Source organism: Solenopsis invicta, chromosome 7 (genome assembly GCF_016802725.1).
Source record: "Solenopsis invicta isolate M01_SB chromosome 7, UNIL_Sinv_3.0, whole genome shotgun sequence".
In the NCBI taxonomy this organism is placed as follows: domain Eukaryota; kingdom Metazoa; phylum Arthropoda; class Insecta; order Hymenoptera; family Formicidae; genus Solenopsis; species Solenopsis invicta.
The window spans coordinates 14,625,659-14,644,380 of NC_052670.1; the positions used below are offsets into that span (position 1 = coordinate 14,625,659).

The window sequence follows — 18,722 nt, forward strand, 5'->3', positions numbered from 1 at the left end:
TAAAAATTTTATAAAATATGTATAAAATATAAGCATAAAGCATACGTTATCTCTTGGTTTGTTTGTATTATTAGATTTAAAATGAGAATACATTCATATTTATATCCCATACATCATAACACTGATCCACGTATGTATCTGTTTACATTTACTGTATTCATACCTAGCTTCTCGTACGCGCGATTAAGGTCACTCGAATATCACATTGACTGTTTCCGAAAATTTCTCACTGTTTGCACGGCATTCGCCGTGAACGGATTTGGTACAACGGTGGCATCTGTAATCAAAATTAAACCATGAAACTCCTCTTTCTATTTGTGAGTACTGTTATCTGTCTCGGTGTAAATGTGAAAAAATATCCGTTAAAATGTTCCTTCGATTTCTGTTACATTGCAGCTGGTGAGTTATAGCTCTTTGCAGTTACTTTCCGTGCATGCGACAGACGTGAACGAATATCTAAACGAGAAACTACGGCAGTCCAAAATAGAATTGATCAAAATTCACATTCAAGAGACATCGCCGGGTAAGTCTACGAACAGTTTTAATGACGAATGTATATCTTCTTTTTTTCCAAGAAGATATTTCTTCGAACTGATTGTGTTAAGAATTCGATAGTTACTGTATTTTTTATAAACCGATTAAGATCCATACAGCACAACATGTATATGTTACATATATACATACAGAATTGCAAAAACATTGCTGCAATATTGCTGAAACATTGTAACTATATTTGCAATGTTTCTGTTATGCTGTATGGGAAATGCCCTCTTGCTTAAAAAAGTGAAAAAGAGTCACTTTTCTTTCATGTATATCTTTTAATTACCACAACTCCTAGATTTGCCATTTTTTAAATAAAAATTAACAAAACATAACTAATAAAATTGATAATTTGTTATTTTAAAATATTTTTTTTATGACATTAATAAAGATTAATGCGGAAAAAATTTAAATAGAACTGTAATTCATAATTCAATTTAAATGTAAAAAAAATTGTTGCCACAATTTTCTAGAACATCACATTTAAAAAAAGAATTGTTTAATTTATGAAAATTGCATACTCTTATATAAAAATATTACAGTACAATTTTTTTGATATTATATAATTCTTTAAATTCTAACTAAATTCTTATTATAAACATAATTTTTCAAAATGTTTACATTTTGTTTGCAATTAAATTATTTACAAGTTTTTCCATAAGCCTCAATGCTATTTTATATAGTTATTAGTAGAAAAGTACAATCAAAAAAATTTGACAAAAATTGAAAAATGTCTATATATTAATTATAAATTTATTTTCAAAATTTAATCAAAATTTAATTCCTGTATTATGTGAAAAAATTGGAGAATGTCTGTAAATACACAATACCACATTCTAGATCGGAAGATCTAAAAGAAATAAAAGAAATGTGTTTTTTTAGAGATAAGGTAGCAAACATTTTGTTTACAGTGCAAGAAAAATCATATCGAGTACATTGGAACAGAGAATGGCGCTTACCAATAACGAGCGACCATCAACCGTTTATAATAGATATGTTGGATGGAATATTCATACTCGATAGCAATCGTGTAATAGCAGCCTCTCTCAATATGACTCCCTGGAATGAGACTTATGTTACGTTACGCGAGGTTTATCAGATCAGAAAGGAGTTTGTCGTTAAATTTGTTAAGGTATAAGCATCTTTCTAACGATATCAATATCAATCTTAAACTTCAAAAACCACCTGTAAAAAATATTCGATAAAATAATTTATATTTTTTTATGTTAAGTTTTTTAAAACGCTTTACATATATTTTTATTATTATTATTATTATTATTTTGTAAACTGTAATACAATATAAATATCTTTTATAAATAGGATCGTTGAATAATCACCAGTAAATAACTGTTAAAAATATTAAAGTAATAAGGCTTTAAAATAAGAAATTACAAATTAATATTTTCAGAATTAATGCTTTTAGATAAATTAATACTTTTTAGATCTACTGTTAATACAGATTTGATTAAAAGATGATTAAATTGATGAAAACACTTTTTATTCAAAAAGATATTGTACTGTTTTTATTTATTCATTAACTGGTGCAATGACCCTATCTTTATACAGGGTGTATCCGATCACCCGTAATCAGGATACACTATTAGATTAAACGCTTTATTCCAAAGCTATCAATTGTAATAGTTTGTTGATCCACAGCGTAGTTAATTAATTAATCATTTTTTTAAATTAATGGATTTCAAGTACCTATGATAGTTTAATATTCTGCACGAATTTTGGTCTGGCAGAAATGACGCAGAATTAGGGTTGATCAATTCGGGATAAAACGTTTAATTTGATAATGTGTCCCGATTGCAGGTGATCGAATACATTCTGTATATTATGCTCTTATTATATTTTTAATAAGTTTAACTTTATTTACAATTCACTGTTGTATCACAATGACAATATAAACGAGTTGCTCCGATTATGATATCGCAGAGTATCGTGTGGAAGGGCACTACCTATTTGCTAGTGTGTTACGAGCCTAGTCTGTGCAGTCTTCACACGGTGAAACCAAATCAACAGTTGCGGTTTCGCCACACTATTGGACACGGAGGATCTACCCCCGTAGATGCTAGATTTTTCACACAGGCAGATCGACTCTATCTCATCATCGCTAATAACGCTGACAAATTTCCCGTACCATCCGTGTGAGTGTTGCAAGTTTATTCTTAAAAAAGAAAGCAAGACAGATTAATTTTAAATAAAGTTCTCTGGTCGTGTTTTGTACACAAAATATACAGCAAAAACAAATGCACTGAGATAAATGTTTCTTTTTTTTTCTCGCGGTTTTAACAAATTGTATTTGTTAAAGTTTGAAGTATTAAAAAATTTAGCTGGATGCAGATAGATTTGAAAATAATTTTGATAAACTACCAAAATAATTATGAGAATCGCTTAAGCATAGTGAACAATGCTGCAAGAAGTTTTCTAGCAACCAGGTTGAGCGTCCAACATAATTTTGATAGGCTAACAAAACAATTTTCAGATCAATTTAACGAAATTTTTATATACTTTAGCAAAACCATACGGTGATCGTGGCGTAGAGAGTTACATTACAATTACATTAAAAAAAAGATTCTTATGTTCAAACCATTTTCTTGATTCAAATAAATAATAGAACAAAATGTTTTATTTTTAAATTTAGAAAATATTTTTTTAATTAAGGAAATGATGTTAAAATAAATATATTTACTTGAACATAAAAAATTCTTCAATGTGCACGCTTCCAGTTTACGTATGGTCGATTATGTATACGACCGAAATGACTGTGATGGTAATGGAGTGGTGCTACAAGGTTTTAAATGCTAAGAATGAAAACAAGGAATTCCCCGAGTTCGAATCTCAGTTGGTTCAATTTTTCTGTCACCTATATTTGAATTACTATTTTTCTATAGTTTATCTGTTTGCTATTTTATTACAAATGGTTAACGTTATGCATATATTTTACTGTATTTTCTTAGTTCGTATAACTTATTATTGGTTTTATTACAACTTTGTTCATAATACCTATGTTGCAGTAAATATTATAGGTGCTATCACTTCATAATTTGTGATGATTTTATTCTTTGAGAAACGATATTAGCGGGTTCCATCCGCTCCCCCTCATTATTACTATTACTATTACTAACAGCAAAATCATTTTTTTCGTGCAGAATCTACCGATGGAGCGGTACATATATGGACGTCGTCAACGAGGTGATGACAATCGGCGCGATCTCGATCACCGCGTTCGAGTACCGACTATCGACGATCATTGTGTTCGCCCAGAGCATTGCAGAAAATCCATGGATCAATTCCGAGGTTTACGAATTCAAAGACAGCAACATCGTGAGGATACAGTTTCTGTCCACTGCACGACCGACTTCGGTACATCATTACGTCCATGGTGACTTCAACTTCGTTCTGATGATAAATGCCTTGGGGCTGAGCGATGTATTCTGCTGGGACGGTTTGTTCCTTTTAATTTTTTCTTTTAAAGTAAAATATTGTCTGAAATGTAAAAAATTTTCCATTAAATTTGACACATTTTATGAGTCCCAAACAGTCTTTCTGAGTTTTTCTATTAATTTGACACAAAATAAATAGAAAATAACAAATATATTATGTAAAATTAAGACATATAATGCTTCGACGCAATTTGTAAGTAAAATAAGGAAACATATTTCTACTAAAATTAACATTTATAATATGTCAAATTAACATGTATGTTTTATTCATGTATGTATCTTAGAATTTTTTAACTATATTATTTTTTTAGAGAGGAGAAAAATTGAAGTAGATTTAATAAAAAATATATATTTGACAAATGCATTTATAAAAAATACTATTTGAAATAACTGTTTTGAATAGTAAATATAAAAGAACAAATAGAATTAAACAATTACATATACATTTACTTAAAATATTGTAAAATATTTATCTTACATTTCGATACATTAGAGATAAATAAATTTTCTCTATTTTCTATTGTTTATTCTTCTTAAAACAGGAAGTACTAAAATAAAAAAACAGCACGTATCTCAAGGATATATAGATGTAACTCAATTTCTATAAAAATATATTTTAAAATCAATTTACTTGTCACTAATTTCTTACTTGCTTGATAAGAAAAATAAATTACACCTCTATATTCATAAAATATATTCTGTCTTTATTGTGTTTTATTATTTTCTATTCTGTATTTTTGAGAAATAAAAATTAATAAATAATGTGTCGTAAAACAAAAATTTAGCCGATTTTTTACGGCTAATTTCAAACATATTAAACATATTTTATTGTGATAAAAAAATACGTGTTTCATTTTTCTTCTATTATTTTTAATTACTCTACAAATAGTAATAAACAGAAAATAGAATTAACTTATTTATTAATAGCATATCAAAATGTAAAATAAATACTTTATTTTAAATAAACATAAATATAAAATATTGTTTATTTTTTTATATGTAGGTATATACCACATAATTTAATACTTATTTTAAATAATAATTTTTATAACTACATTTTTCAAATAAATATTACTATTATTATTTTTTATTTTAACTATATATTTCCGCAGTACTGTTATTTTTATGTTATTTGTTCACTTATCCATAAATTGTATTATTTTAATATTAAGAAATATATTGAATATTAATTTATCACAAAATATTCAAATAACATAATCACATTAAATCATATTAAATTAACACTCGGTTTTTTAAAGGTTCAATACAAGAAACAAAGACCGGTTTTAAATACAAAATATTTTTTTATTTTTTTGCTTATATTTAATAAAACAAAATATTTTTTTACTGTGACTGTTTCTAGGAGGAGAATTGCTGGATTGGTTCAATCTTTCTGACATCGAATCACATAGCTTGATAAATACTTTTCACATGGACGGCAATACTTTCATTGTTGTCGCGCACGATGTGAGTGTAAAATCTCTCGATATTAAAATAAAATAAAATTGAAGCATACAATAATTATGTGACAAATAATTTACAGAATATCATCCAGTTGTACAAATTTCACAGTACGTCTGTTTGGAAGAGCGAAAATGTTAAACGCTTTAAATATAACCAGAAGATAATCGATATGATGGTCACGATAAACGAATATACGATGAATGTAACATTGATCCTTGTAGAAAATAATCTATACTGGATGGAACAATGGCAGGCCGAGATAACTTCGGTACCAGTAGGTAAATAATTACTTTTTTATTTATAAAAAAATAACTATTATAAAAAGAAGCCTGTATATCATTATCTTATATAATTATATTATTTTTACATCTTTTTATTACATTTTATTAAAAGTAATGAATTTTCTATGAAATATATAGAAAAACATATATAAAATGGCATATACCCTGCTGATTACGATGCATTATTTGTTTTAATCAAAATCAAAACAAAATCATAAAATGATAAGAAAGATAAAATCTATAATGGAAGAAATAAAAATGCACACAATTATTAGTGCATTTTTAATTTTTATATAATGAAAGAAATAGATTGTAAAGGTAGTATAAATTAAAAAGTGAGATTCTAAACAAATCTTTTTACAAATAAGAAAAATGAGCCATCTACTCTCTAAATTGGAATTAGTGTATTATTCGTTGAAAGACAGTGAATAGTCTGTTTTCAGTGATAAACTTATAACTATTTCATTCAGTGATATATGCACTGTTTTACAGTGACAGTATACTGATTTGGTCAGTGAGAATATCCCCTTCTAATCAAAATTACTAATAAATAATGAATAATCATTGATGACACAGTTATAAGTATAGCACTGTAAATCAGTAAAATTCCACTGTTTAGGTTTAGATAGTACATAAAAAATATTTTAAGGTACATTATCAAATAAAAAAAAAATAAACTGCTTAAACTCATTGAGCCAAATGCACGTTTTCACTATTCAAACTAACCATTCTTGAGAGCTGAAAACGATAAGATATAACGATTTGTAAGAGATTTATCAAACAAGCATGTGTACATATTAAACAAAACGTCTTTTTTCATATTATTATGAACGTATCAAGCTTGACGATTCAAAAAGTCCAAGAGTAAAATTTCTATTGCAGATAACAAAGTAGAAGATACCGATGCAACAAGGAAATGCTTGTCGGACTTGATTAAAACATTACAAGCGAGAATGCCGGCCATAAAAGAAGCTGAAGCTTCCTGGAAGTTTCTCTTACCATCTTCGGAGAATTTGACAATTTCAGAACCAGTGAATTTCGACAGTGTGATTTTACAGTCCGGCGTGGTGGACAGCATAGAGGTTGCGACTGAAGAAGTCATCCTGCCACCTTATCAGATTGTGAAAGCTCTGGATGAGCTTGATCGCAATGTCCACGACGTCATTCAGGCAAGCCGTGCGAAGTGGCAGCAAGAGGCGACTGCGGATATGTTGGAAGCGTTCAAGGAAAAAATTATAGCTCATGATGTATATCTAGAAGAGTTGGTGATTGATCAAATGCGCGTGGATTTCATAAACGACATGGACGTGCATTCAGAGAAGATAATCCTGCCGGACGGTGAACAACATTTTACACAACCGTTACGTGCAAAAAATATCATTGTACACGATCTCGAAGTTGAGGATCTTTGCGGAATACCGCCTGAATGTAAGTTTAACGAGAATTGGACAATTTCTGCGATACAATATAATTTTTATACATATCGATTTGTTTACTGAGAGAAAAAATTACTAAATTTTAATAAACATTTGTTGGAATACTTGCAATGATATAATTTATTAGATATAAATAAATATTTGTTTAATAGAGGGATTACGAATGTAATTTAACTATCACTTTTTTACTAAATAAATATTTATTTACATTTAATAAATTATATTATCGCAAGTATTCAAATAAATTTTTTTTTCAATGTGCATCTACATAATTGGACAATTTATATTAAATTTATATTAAATTGTATGCCCCAAACAATTCACTGAAACTTTTAATTTAATAGAAGATGAATGTTTTAAAAAGCAACACAGATATCATGTACAAAATTGACACAGAAAATGTAACATTTTTATATAATTTTATGCTATTTAATTATTCATCTATAAATTATTTTAACTCTAAAAAATTGTGTTAAATTGAATACCAATATTTAAATATTTAAGTAACATAATCTAATTATGTTAAATTCATACTCAGATACGTTAAAAATTCTACAAAAAAGCTTTAATCAGGACTGTTTTTATTAACATAAAGGGTTTTCACATTCAGATACGAGTTAACATTTATTATTAAAATGATTCTTTATTTAATCTAAACTTGATATTACTCATTCTTGTTCAATTTAAAACTTAACTGATTTAAAACTATTATGACCGAAAATCCATTTGGCATGCAGTTTAGTGAACTCAAAAAAATATATAATACAATAAACAAGTGTATTCAGAAGCGCAACCGCTCAATGAGCATTTGAAGATGATTAGTTTTTACCTTTGGATTCAACCAATCATCTTCAAGCGCTACTTATTGTTAGCTGTTCAGTGAGTTGCGCTTCTGAATGCACCTAATATCAGCATTAAGATCCAACTATGACGACCGTTAAGGCACTTTGTTTATATTGTGTTTTTTACTATGCACAGATTGGATGTTACGAAATGACGAAGAAATCGCGTCTGCCATTCCAAACAACTCCATCGAGTATACAAACGACACCGTTATACTGCATTCCGACTTAACTGTGTCGAAGTTGAAGATCACAAGCTTGAACGGGACAAACATTGATCGATTGATCGACGATCTATTCATCATTAACCATAATCAAAAAATCAAAGGTTGAATATAACAGTTAACAATTTTCGCTGTTCTTAATTGTCTTAACTGTACAAAACTCGAATGTGCTGTGGAAGCGTTTGTCATAGGTCATAGGTTTTATAACAACAGCTGGTTGCAATTTTACGGTATTTTATCGCAGGTACAATCACCTATACGAACATGCTGAAGATTCTAAATCTTACGGCACAAATGGTGAATGGTGTTTCCGCTGATAAACTCATGACAACGACAACCAATCAGAGCTTCGACGATTTCTATGCGAAAAAGTTATACATTGAAAATCTGTCTGCAGAAACGATTAATGGGATACCAATTGAGGAAGCTGCGCGAAAGTCTCGCGAGAACGTTATTAAAGGTAATTTGTTAACCAGTTTCACCTGTCAATTGTAACAATTACAGCAATTATTATGATTTTGACAATTAACGAGTTATAAATATAATAATGAAAAATAAATTATTTAATTTAATAAAATAACAACAGTTGATAAAAAATACATTTCTTAATTATATTCAATTGAACAAAGTTTTTCTATAGATTTTTGGATGCTGAAAGCTGTATCAATTTTCAGTAATCCGTAAGGCTTTCGAAATATAATATTTGAGATTTAACGTACAAAAAAATAATTTTGTTGTAATATTTGAAATTTTTTGTAAAAAAGTTCAATGTTATCTTGTAATTTTGATCAAAAATCATTATTGTATCGTTCATCCTTTATAAAATTTTTTCAGTATTTTTCTTTTTAGTAAAATAAAAGATTTAAATACAGAATTTTGATAAGATATCAATTTTCCGCTTAAATGATTAAGACATATAATTTGAAATAATTAATGATAGGCGAAAAATTTGCTATCTTAAAGTAAGCAAAACTATTTAAATATAGTGTACATATCTATGTATATACACGTATAAATATACAAACACATACACATATACGGGGTGTCTATGAAGTCATCACCTATATTTCGGAAACAGTTTAAAATTATAAAAAACCGCAAAAAACATATTGTATCGTTTCAAAGGACTACTTTAACTTCTAACCCTCTTTAAAAAGTAGCTTCACAAGAGATGATTAAACACGTACTTCACGGTTTTCTTATAATTGTGACCCATTTCTAAAATATAAGAGGTTAGAACAAACACTCTGTATATACCCCGCACAGCACGTAATATTGCAACAATATTGCGATAATATTACAATATCGCAGTAATATTACAGCAATATTGTAATATTACAGCAATATTGCAGCAATATATTGTTGTTATATTGCAATATTACGTGCTGTACGAAACTAAATACACCGTACGCACGCAACATGCACGCGCGCGCGCGCACACACACACACACACACACACACACACACACACACACCACACACATATTAATCAATTTTTCTCATTTTCCACAATAAAATACTGATAAAAATTTCTCATATTATATTTAATTTACATGTTCAAACTTTTTATATCAAAGGCAAATTAAAACTTGCGAAACTGTGCGTCACTGAGAATCTCGTGATAGACGTGAACGAGTCTATGATAGAAATACCTGAACAGTTTCAAATCTACCAAGATGTCACGCTATTGGGTGATCTACATGTGCAAAACATTCAGATCGAGGACAAAGCAAAATTCTTCCTGGAAGATATCCCAGTAAAGATGACTGACATATTTGATCGATACTGGACAAAATCCACCGATCAGTCGATCACTGAAAAGATCACTTTGGAAGCCGGCATCACTATCGATAAACTTGATACGAAGTATCTGAACGGTTTCGCGGAGAGTGACTTTCTATACACCACGATGGAGGAAATACCAAACGATTTCACTAATCTGCGCTTCGAAAATTTCCATGTCGATCAGTTCTTCCACGAGAACGGTCCCAATGACAGTTTCTTCGAAATTGAACCAAATTCATTAACAATCCGAGAAAAATTGCATGTGCAGACTCTCCGAGCGAACGATATCATTACTCTGGCTTTCAACGGTGTCAGCGTTGACGACATTATGAACGAGACTCGTCTGAACTTCTCAGGAACTGTGGAACTTCCAGCTGCTCGAGCACGTCGCGTGTTCGTCGACAATCTCAACGTTCACTTACTCAATCATCGCGAGGTCTTCTTCGAGTACGGGCTTCGCATCGATGATGATCATCATCTGCCAATCTTAAAAGTACCAGAGTTTCACGTACAAAACTTACAAGTAGGGAGAATAAACGAACTCGAAATGATTCTGGCGCAATTGGAGAATTCAATGAGTTCTGATCTGAACAAATTGATCATCGACGGTGACTTGACGGTGAAGAATCTGATAATCGACCAAGTGGACGGGCAATTGACCGAGAGCTTCTTGGAGAAACTGTCGCAAAACGACATCGTGATACCGTCGGAAAAAATCCTCGATGACTTGATTGTTCAGAATATAACGCTGCAATCTCTTTATGGACGGAACTTTGACGATTTCATCGCCAGCGTTCTCTTGAAATCAAAGGAACAAACAATAACAGGACATTTCTCCGCTCACGTTATCATTTCCGACAACGTCACTACGGATTTCATCAATCAACGAAACGTATCGCAATTGATGTGGGTGGACGAGCCTCTAACCATCACGGGCAACGTCACGTTCTCCGATCTGTTCGTCGACGGCGACGTGATTACTTCAAAAGTGAACGGACGCGACGTACGCGAGGTAAGAAAAATTTAGCCGAGCAACTGTACAGTATTTAAAAGTATTTTTAGAAGTACTTAATATTAAACATTAATTACTCTGCTACAATACCTTTGATATAATTACTGGATCTTTTCAGTCTTATTAATTTCTTCCCCTAAAATTTTTGATATACAGGGTGATTATTAATGAATGCCCTCACTTTTTACCATAGGAGCACGCATTTGTAATTTCTAATATAATAATATGTTAGAAATACGTATCCGTCGGTAAATCATGCTCCTATGGTAAAATATGGAAACAGTCATTAATAATCACTCTGTATATATATATATATAAATTTATACGGACGTATTTCATATATAATTATACATATATTGAAAATTTTTTTGCAAGTTATTTAAAATTTGCCCTAAAAAATAATTACTTTATCACATCCTGCGTGTTACAGCTATACGACAGTTTATTCTACATTCCCGCAAAAAATATCAATCTCTTGGAAGTACACGGAAATATTTCCTGGGACTTGCCATCAACTAGTCCTGCCTCTCTTTCTTACCTGTTAAATAACTCTGTGACTAAAGATGGAGACCAAGTTATCACAGGAGAAGTGAGCTTTGCGAATGATGTTCGCGCGTGGGCGGTCAGCGGTAATTATAGTGAAATCGAGCGAATTCGACACATAGTATCGGACGCCGCGATGAAAGACGAACTCATCGAGATTAAAGGAACGAAGTTTTTCGAGGAAGATTTTGTCGCGCAAAGTTTAACGGTAACCGGCGATCTGGGTATCGCCAGGATCAACGACGTGAACATCCTCGAGTTCAATGATTCTGTCGTTAGACAGAATTGCGAAGACACGATTGTTGGTCCGTTGACATTCCTCGCGGATGTTACGGTCGAAAGACTTTACGTGAACGACGCCGACATCAACGCATCCGTTAATGCGGCGGTTCGTTCCACGGACGTTATGCCGGACAACATCGTCTTCGAAGAGCTCGAGGTGCTGGGCGACGTGTACCTAGAGAATTTGGACAATGTAAACTTTGATGAGTTTGTAAAGGATCGTGTTACCCTCAGTGGAAATCATGACATCTGGTGCGACGTGAGTTTTAACGGAGTCGTTACGGTAACAGGTAAACGTTTGGCAATCAACAATTATCTTATTTAAATTCATTCAATGTTATAATTTGATGACACTGTCCACATTTCAATTTGCAATTTAGAGAATACAAATATCGATAAAAATAACAATTAAAGTTTTACGGAATTTATTATTTTATGTACTTATTATAATAAAATCTTTTTTATCATTTTTAAGAGAAAAAGATGATTTTAATTAGAAAGAACTTAACGTCTTTATTTTCTTCACTGTGTTTTAGGCAATGCAAATATAGGAAAAATTAATGGGATTTATCCGTCTGATTTTGTCTTAAATGATATTGACGAGATGCAAATGATAAATGGCGTTAAAACTTTCAAGGAAGATTTGATAATCGATGGAAACGTTGTTGCGCCACGAATTAATAATATTGACGTAATAAAAGAATATCACGCCGGCGTACAAAATATCGATGAAGATGTCGAAATCTTTGGTGATCTCGTTAGTACAATAATAAAAGAATCATTAAAATTTTTTTATTAGATAAAACAAAAATTTACTAGAAAATTTTAAATTACAGGATTAATGTCAATTTCAGCCATTGTAATTTAAAAATGTAAAATATTTAAGCTATTTTTTAATATTTGAGTTAAAAGGATATTCTAGTTTGATAAGACAAAAAAATCCATTTTTTAAATCAGTTTTTCAATCCTTATACTATTAAAAATAAAACAATTTAATGAAATTCAAACAGTTTGTTTTCACATTTTGAAGAAAGCGACATGTCGCGGTTAAATGATGCTATTATAAAATTTTTAATATTTTTTTCTCAAATTTATGTTTTTTAATCTTATTTTAGACTTCTTTCTTCAGAGACTGATTGACTTTTGACTTAAAATTAAATATTTGTAATACTTATGGCTTTGATTAGAATTAGGACAACAAATCTACTACAAAGAAAAAAGTATTTAGTATATTTGTGACTATAATTGAAAATTAAAATAATTACAGTTATAATAGAAACTTTATTTGTATACTCATTATTGTTATAATGTTAGTAATAATGACATTTTTAATATCTTGAAAAGTTTCTTTGCAACTTAAAAAGTTTAAAAAAATTTGTAAAATTTTGTTCTTCATTTTTAAATTGCCATCTTATTTAACATTGCGATAAATACATACTTAATAATAATTAAAAAAGTTATAATAACGTATCTAAAACGCCAATATTCTAGATGTTATCAATTCAGAGCAAAAGATTTGCCTCAAAATAATCTTTCAAATGATCTTTCAAACTAGAATACGTCCTTAAACTTCTATATTAAAAAAATAATATTTATATATATCGAAAGAAAATCCCTTGCAATTTTTTCATTACTCTTCTATAATTATTTTTTCCTTCAGATTTTCAAGACAAACGTTCGAATTCAAAACCTAAGTACTTCTGGTTTGGTGAACGGCGTGAACCTACGTTCCATCAGCAACAATTCCCAAGAAAAGATAAATGAAACTACGAAGATCATGGAGGAACAATGGAGAATAATCGAACAAAATCTTGATTATAGTTTCCAAATGTCCGAAACCTTGCGCAATGTCTTTTTCTATTTAGAGGAGGAAAAGGATTTGAAGATACCTGGGACCAATGTCAGTAAGATTGACGTAATATATTTAGACGAGAGCACGACCAGATTGAACATGTATAGCGAGCAGCCCGGAAATTTTTGCGGACTACCAGACAATTGTTCGTGTATGTATCAATCTGTGGTTGATCTCGTTAAGTTCGGCAACGCGAACAGAACTATGCGAAAGTGGCAATTGGATCCCAGGAATATCGTAAAGAACTTTCACGATCCGGATGAGATGCTCGGCGTGAACGTGATGACAAACGCCGTTTCTAGCAGCAAAGAATGTACCTCGATGGGAACCAGTTCAGAGTACACTACAATTTCTTTAATGAAGTCAGATCTTAAAATAAATCACGAAGATTTCTTGTATAAAGTAGAAGGATATTTGAAAGATGCCAAGATCTTTAAGCATGACGGTATGCCATGTTAACAAATCTACTACAAAGAAAAAAGTATTTAGTATATTTGTGACTATAATTGAAAATTAAAATAATTATAGCTATAATAGAAACTTTATTTGTATACTCATTAATGTTATAATGTTAGCAATAATAACATATATAATGTGTTATTACACTAATAAAGAAATGAATGCAATTATCATAATTTAAGTTAGTTCCACTTTGTCGCATGGACCATTTGGGTTTTTAGAAAAGTGGATGAATATTTTAAATTTACTTTTTATGCTTTATTTATTATTGAAGGTTAACTTCCTTTTTTTTAATAAAAAAATATAAATAATAATTTATTAACAAAAGATTCATTTGACCTCTGCATAATTTATCGGTGAGTCTTCCATTAGACTGTAATCAGAACATTTGGTGACTATCAAGAATTATCTTGCTTAGCTTAATTTTTTACAATTTTTTAAAGTTCGAAAAGATAAAAAAAATAGAGCGAAAATCGAACTTTTTAGTTTCAATTGTTAATAAATTATTGTTCATATTTATCTAAAAAATAGGAAATTAATCTTCAAACAGTAATAAGGTGATTTTTTTTAATATTTTTCTTCTTTCTCCCAAAAAATTTTTAAAAATGTCCTGAACAGTCAAAATTCAATATTAAAATAAATACAATTGTATTAGAAGTTATTTTTATTTATTTCAACATTATAACAGTAATAGCTATAAAATTGATCTAATCATAATTATTTTAACACTGAATTATATATTCCCACAAATACCGAACAATTTTTTGTGAGTGTAGTTATAATAGGAAGTTAATGAGATTCAGGAAATTAATGTAACGTTTATTTTGCAGACAATCTGTATATAGTTTTGGCAATATATTATGATAAGGTACGCACAACGCATCGCGCATATACCTTGCTTTATAGAGTGCATTTAACGAGAAACGCAACATTAGTGCAATCAACGAGAAACGCAACATTAGTAGCATAACGAGAAACGCAACATTAGTGCAATCAACGAGAAACGCAACATTAGTACAAGAAATTCCTACGGATGGTGCTTGGTCCATCCAGATCTTCAAGATTGATCACGAAGTATTTCTTCTGATCGGTTGCTTCAGCGAGTCTTCGGATTCTTCATTATACAGATTCGATCCGACAATTGAAAAGGTACAATAACTTCTCAGATAAAAACAAGATAGAATAATTGACATTACCTTTTTAACATAAAAAAATTTTAATATATAAATATCTGGTGAAAATAAAAATCAAAGCGTAGTACGTGTAAGGAACAAGTAACAGAAACATAAATAAAATTTGTAGAAAGCGTAAATTGGAGCAACAAAACGAAAAAAAGTATTTTGTAAAATAAACGTCACGTTTACGTTTTGTTGTTTCAATTTACGCTATCTAAACAATTTGTTTACGCTTTTGTCGTTCTCCCCTGACATTCAATTTGCGCTCTGATCTTTATTTTCTCTAGAGCAGACAAAAATATTACATCATCTTTAAAAATATAGAAAACACAAATAAAGTTACGTTAAATTATGTTATGTAAATGTATATTATTCATCTTTCTTCTTTTTATTATGTTTGTATCACCAATGATGAAATATCATCAATAACTTTAAAAAAATTGCTATTAAGAATATTAAGAGTACGTATGACAGTATTAAAAGCAAAGAAAAAGAAATCAAAATTTTGATATTTCTGTCATTACTTATTCTAATTTTGAATTTCATTTTTCGCAGTACTATACTATACAGTAGAATACAAAATATAATAGAACTTGATAAAAGTTCTATTGCCTTTCTTTATTAAGGCCAGGTTCTGCTTCTTTTGGTCGAAAATTATCAAGTCATTTTTAAGATTTTTTTAGATCTATAAAAAAGAAATAAGAATACGGGATTTTTTGTACGTTATTTATTACACTTTAAAAGGTATAAAAATATTTTTTGTAAGCAACAAAATTTTAAATAACGGCCGTTGTCGTATTGGTTCGAGCAGCTATTTTTATTTACACGATCTAACCTCGAACAGGATTCTGATTGTAAAAATTGTATAATACAAAAATGCAGAAAAATTTCCTAAAAAATATTAAGTTTATTGGAGAATGAACGACAATGTAAAGTAAAATATTGAAAATTTTTTTAATGAAGGCTTATCAAACTTTAAGCTCATTTATTGACCACCATTTTTGTTTCAAATTCAATACTGTGCAAAAAAATACTATTTTTTTATATTTTATTTTCTACTGAGATTTATCCGCCAATAAAAAGTATCTAATTATCGTACAACTCGGCCGGATTTAATCGGTTGATCGATTCATAAAATATCCTATTTGAAATATCAAAATATATATGTATATATAGTTGCGAGAAAAACGCGTTTAAAGTTAAATTGAATATTAGGTAAAATTAGTTACATACTTCTTAGTACCCAACTATTATTGGCTAAAAATGTGTCTTGTAGGTCTATGCTGTTTTCTATATGAAGAAAAACAAAAATTTTCAACACAAGTATTTAAATTGGTCAAATAATTCGATTTTATGCGACCGTCTCGCGTCAATGCAATTATTGTATTCAGCAAGTCATATCTTTTTAAATATCTTAAATACCACAAAATTGTTTTACAGATATAATTTATAGATCTTAGAGATGTAAAAAAAATGTAAAAAATTCGATTTATTTGACCAAAGAAGTAGAACCTGGCCTTAAAATAACGACTTCTCTGTTTTCATAAATAATGCATTGATTTTAACAATACTAAATATATAGTTATATAATATAAATACATATATGTATATCATGTATATAAAAAAATATGTAACATAAAAATAATATGCACAAAATATAAAAGTCAATTATAGAATTATTATAAAATAAAACTAGACAATTTTATTATAAAATTATAAAGTACATATAATTTGTGTATATACAAATTAACTTTTCGTATAATAAAAACTTTATTTCTTCTTATATAGTTCAAACAGCTGAGGACATTTGCAACCAGGAGCCGTTACGTGAAAAGTCTGTCGCAGGGAAAAGATCATTTTGTTTTGCTGGACAATCCTGATACAAACGCCATAAACATTTACAAATACAATCCCAAGTCTCGCAATTTTCACAATTATCAAAGCATTTTTCATAGTCATCAGATTAATGGGATTGAATGTTTCTATACCGATGGTATGATTCTCGAAATGATAAATTAGCATAGTTAGAACATTACGCATATAATATATAATAATTTATGATATATTTATGTTTTTGATCGCAATTTATGATTATTATTTGCAATTTACGATTATTGTTATTATTAAAATTTTATGATTTTTTAATGATTTATAACAACATAATTTTATTTCATCCTGCAGATTTTGGCAACAGCGATGTGTTTCTAATTGTTACGACGCAAAGTGGATGGTTTTATGTTTATGAATATATGTTTGCAGGGGTAAAGCTATTATATTATTTTTTACATTTTTTATCCATAAGTGAGAACAATTTTCTGTTACCAATCGCTCTCTTAATTTCTTTTTAATTAAAAATGTTTTTAAAAAATTCAATGATATAAGACAAGGTAATTTTAGAATACTAACCATATATAATTGCAATTGTTTTCAGAAATTCCAAATAAAATTGCAGCACGTTGTGGACGGTTTACGAACGATGGTACCATTCTATTATGCGAAATATCATTATATTTTGGCTGGTACAGATGATAATAATATAATCTTCCGTATTGTAAAACAGGGTCCACATTAATGCAATAATTATTAAAAATTGGCATAAAAATTTTGTATATATTTATATACATATTGTTGAATATTTATATATTATTGTATTTATTATAAATCAAAAAAATATGAAAAACCATTAACTTGACTGATTAAAATTGTAACACACGGCGGTAGTGATTACAATTATTTATTCTTACTCTTTTGTATTCTTAATTATTTCTAATTATAATGTATTTGTTGAATTGTATGATATTTTGTTACTTACTACGATATACTTAATTCATACATATGTTGTTGAAAGTATTATTTACGAATAAAAGTTAGCATGTAAATGAAATATTACATATAAATGTTATATATAAAAATTTGATAAATTCTAATTATTGTAAAATATTTTTCTTGAGAATTATCAACACATTTTTTGTGTTGATATTCTTATTAATATAATTAAAAGGTTTCATATAAAAATCAAACTCTAATTCTTAAAAAATCCAGATTATGGCATCAAATCATTTTTCAGGTAGTATACGTTATTTATCATCATTTTGATATTAAAATATTATCAAAGACGTTATTTTGACGTGATGACAAATACATAAAATCAACTGGCTATTTGAGCCTGTCATATCAATTTTGTTCCGACAAGAATGAAACAGATAATGGGAAATATAAATATAAATAGGTAGTAAACATAAAATTTTTGCAAAAACCAAACAAATCCAAAAGTTTTTATTTTCTTTTAATGAAAATTCTCAGCAGAATATTAATCAAAATCTAAAACTTTTTATATCTATTACTTGTCTAATAAAAAATTACAATATTGATACAAAA

General features: G+C 29.1%; 1 protein-coding gene across 1 annotated transcript; it reads left to right on the forward strand.

The window, feature by feature from the left end:
- The first annotated feature begins 38 nt into the window (after positions 1–38).
- Positions 39–18,138, forward strand: LOC105199790. Its single transcript, XM_039451419.1, has 19 exons — positions 39–317; positions 397–523; positions 1,452–1,672; positions 2,479–2,690; positions 3,696–3,991; positions 5,353–5,456; positions 5,533–5,731; positions 6,617–7,162; positions 8,149–8,340; positions 8,481–8,696; positions 9,814–11,033; positions 11,464–12,148; positions 12,395–12,615; positions 13,519–14,155; positions 15,000–15,099; positions 15,153–15,318; positions 17,133–17,337; positions 17,526–17,605; positions 17,776–18,138. Exons 1-19 carry the CDS (start codon positions 297–299, stop codon positions 17,914–17,916), a joined length of 5,589 nt encoding a protein of 1,862 aa, XP_039307353.1. The 5' UTR covers positions 39–296; the 3' UTR covers positions 17,917–18,138.
- The last annotated feature ends 584 nt before the right edge of the window (positions 18,139–18,722 follow it).

What these genes read in the sequence shown, in the direction of transcription:
- LOC105199790 (XM_039451419.1), top strand. Translation starts at nt 297, where the DNA reads ATGAAACTCCTCTTTCTATTT. An exon ending in TGAAACTCCTCTTTCTATTT is followed by an intron (nt 318 to 396) that starts GTGAGTACTGTT and finishes GTTACATTGCAG; the next exon opens with CTGGTGAGTTATAGCTCTTT. An exon ending in CCATAATCAAAAAATCAAAG is followed by an intron (nt 8,341 to 8,480) that starts GTTGAATATAAC and finishes ATTTTATCGCAG; the next exon opens with GTACAATCACCTATACGAAC.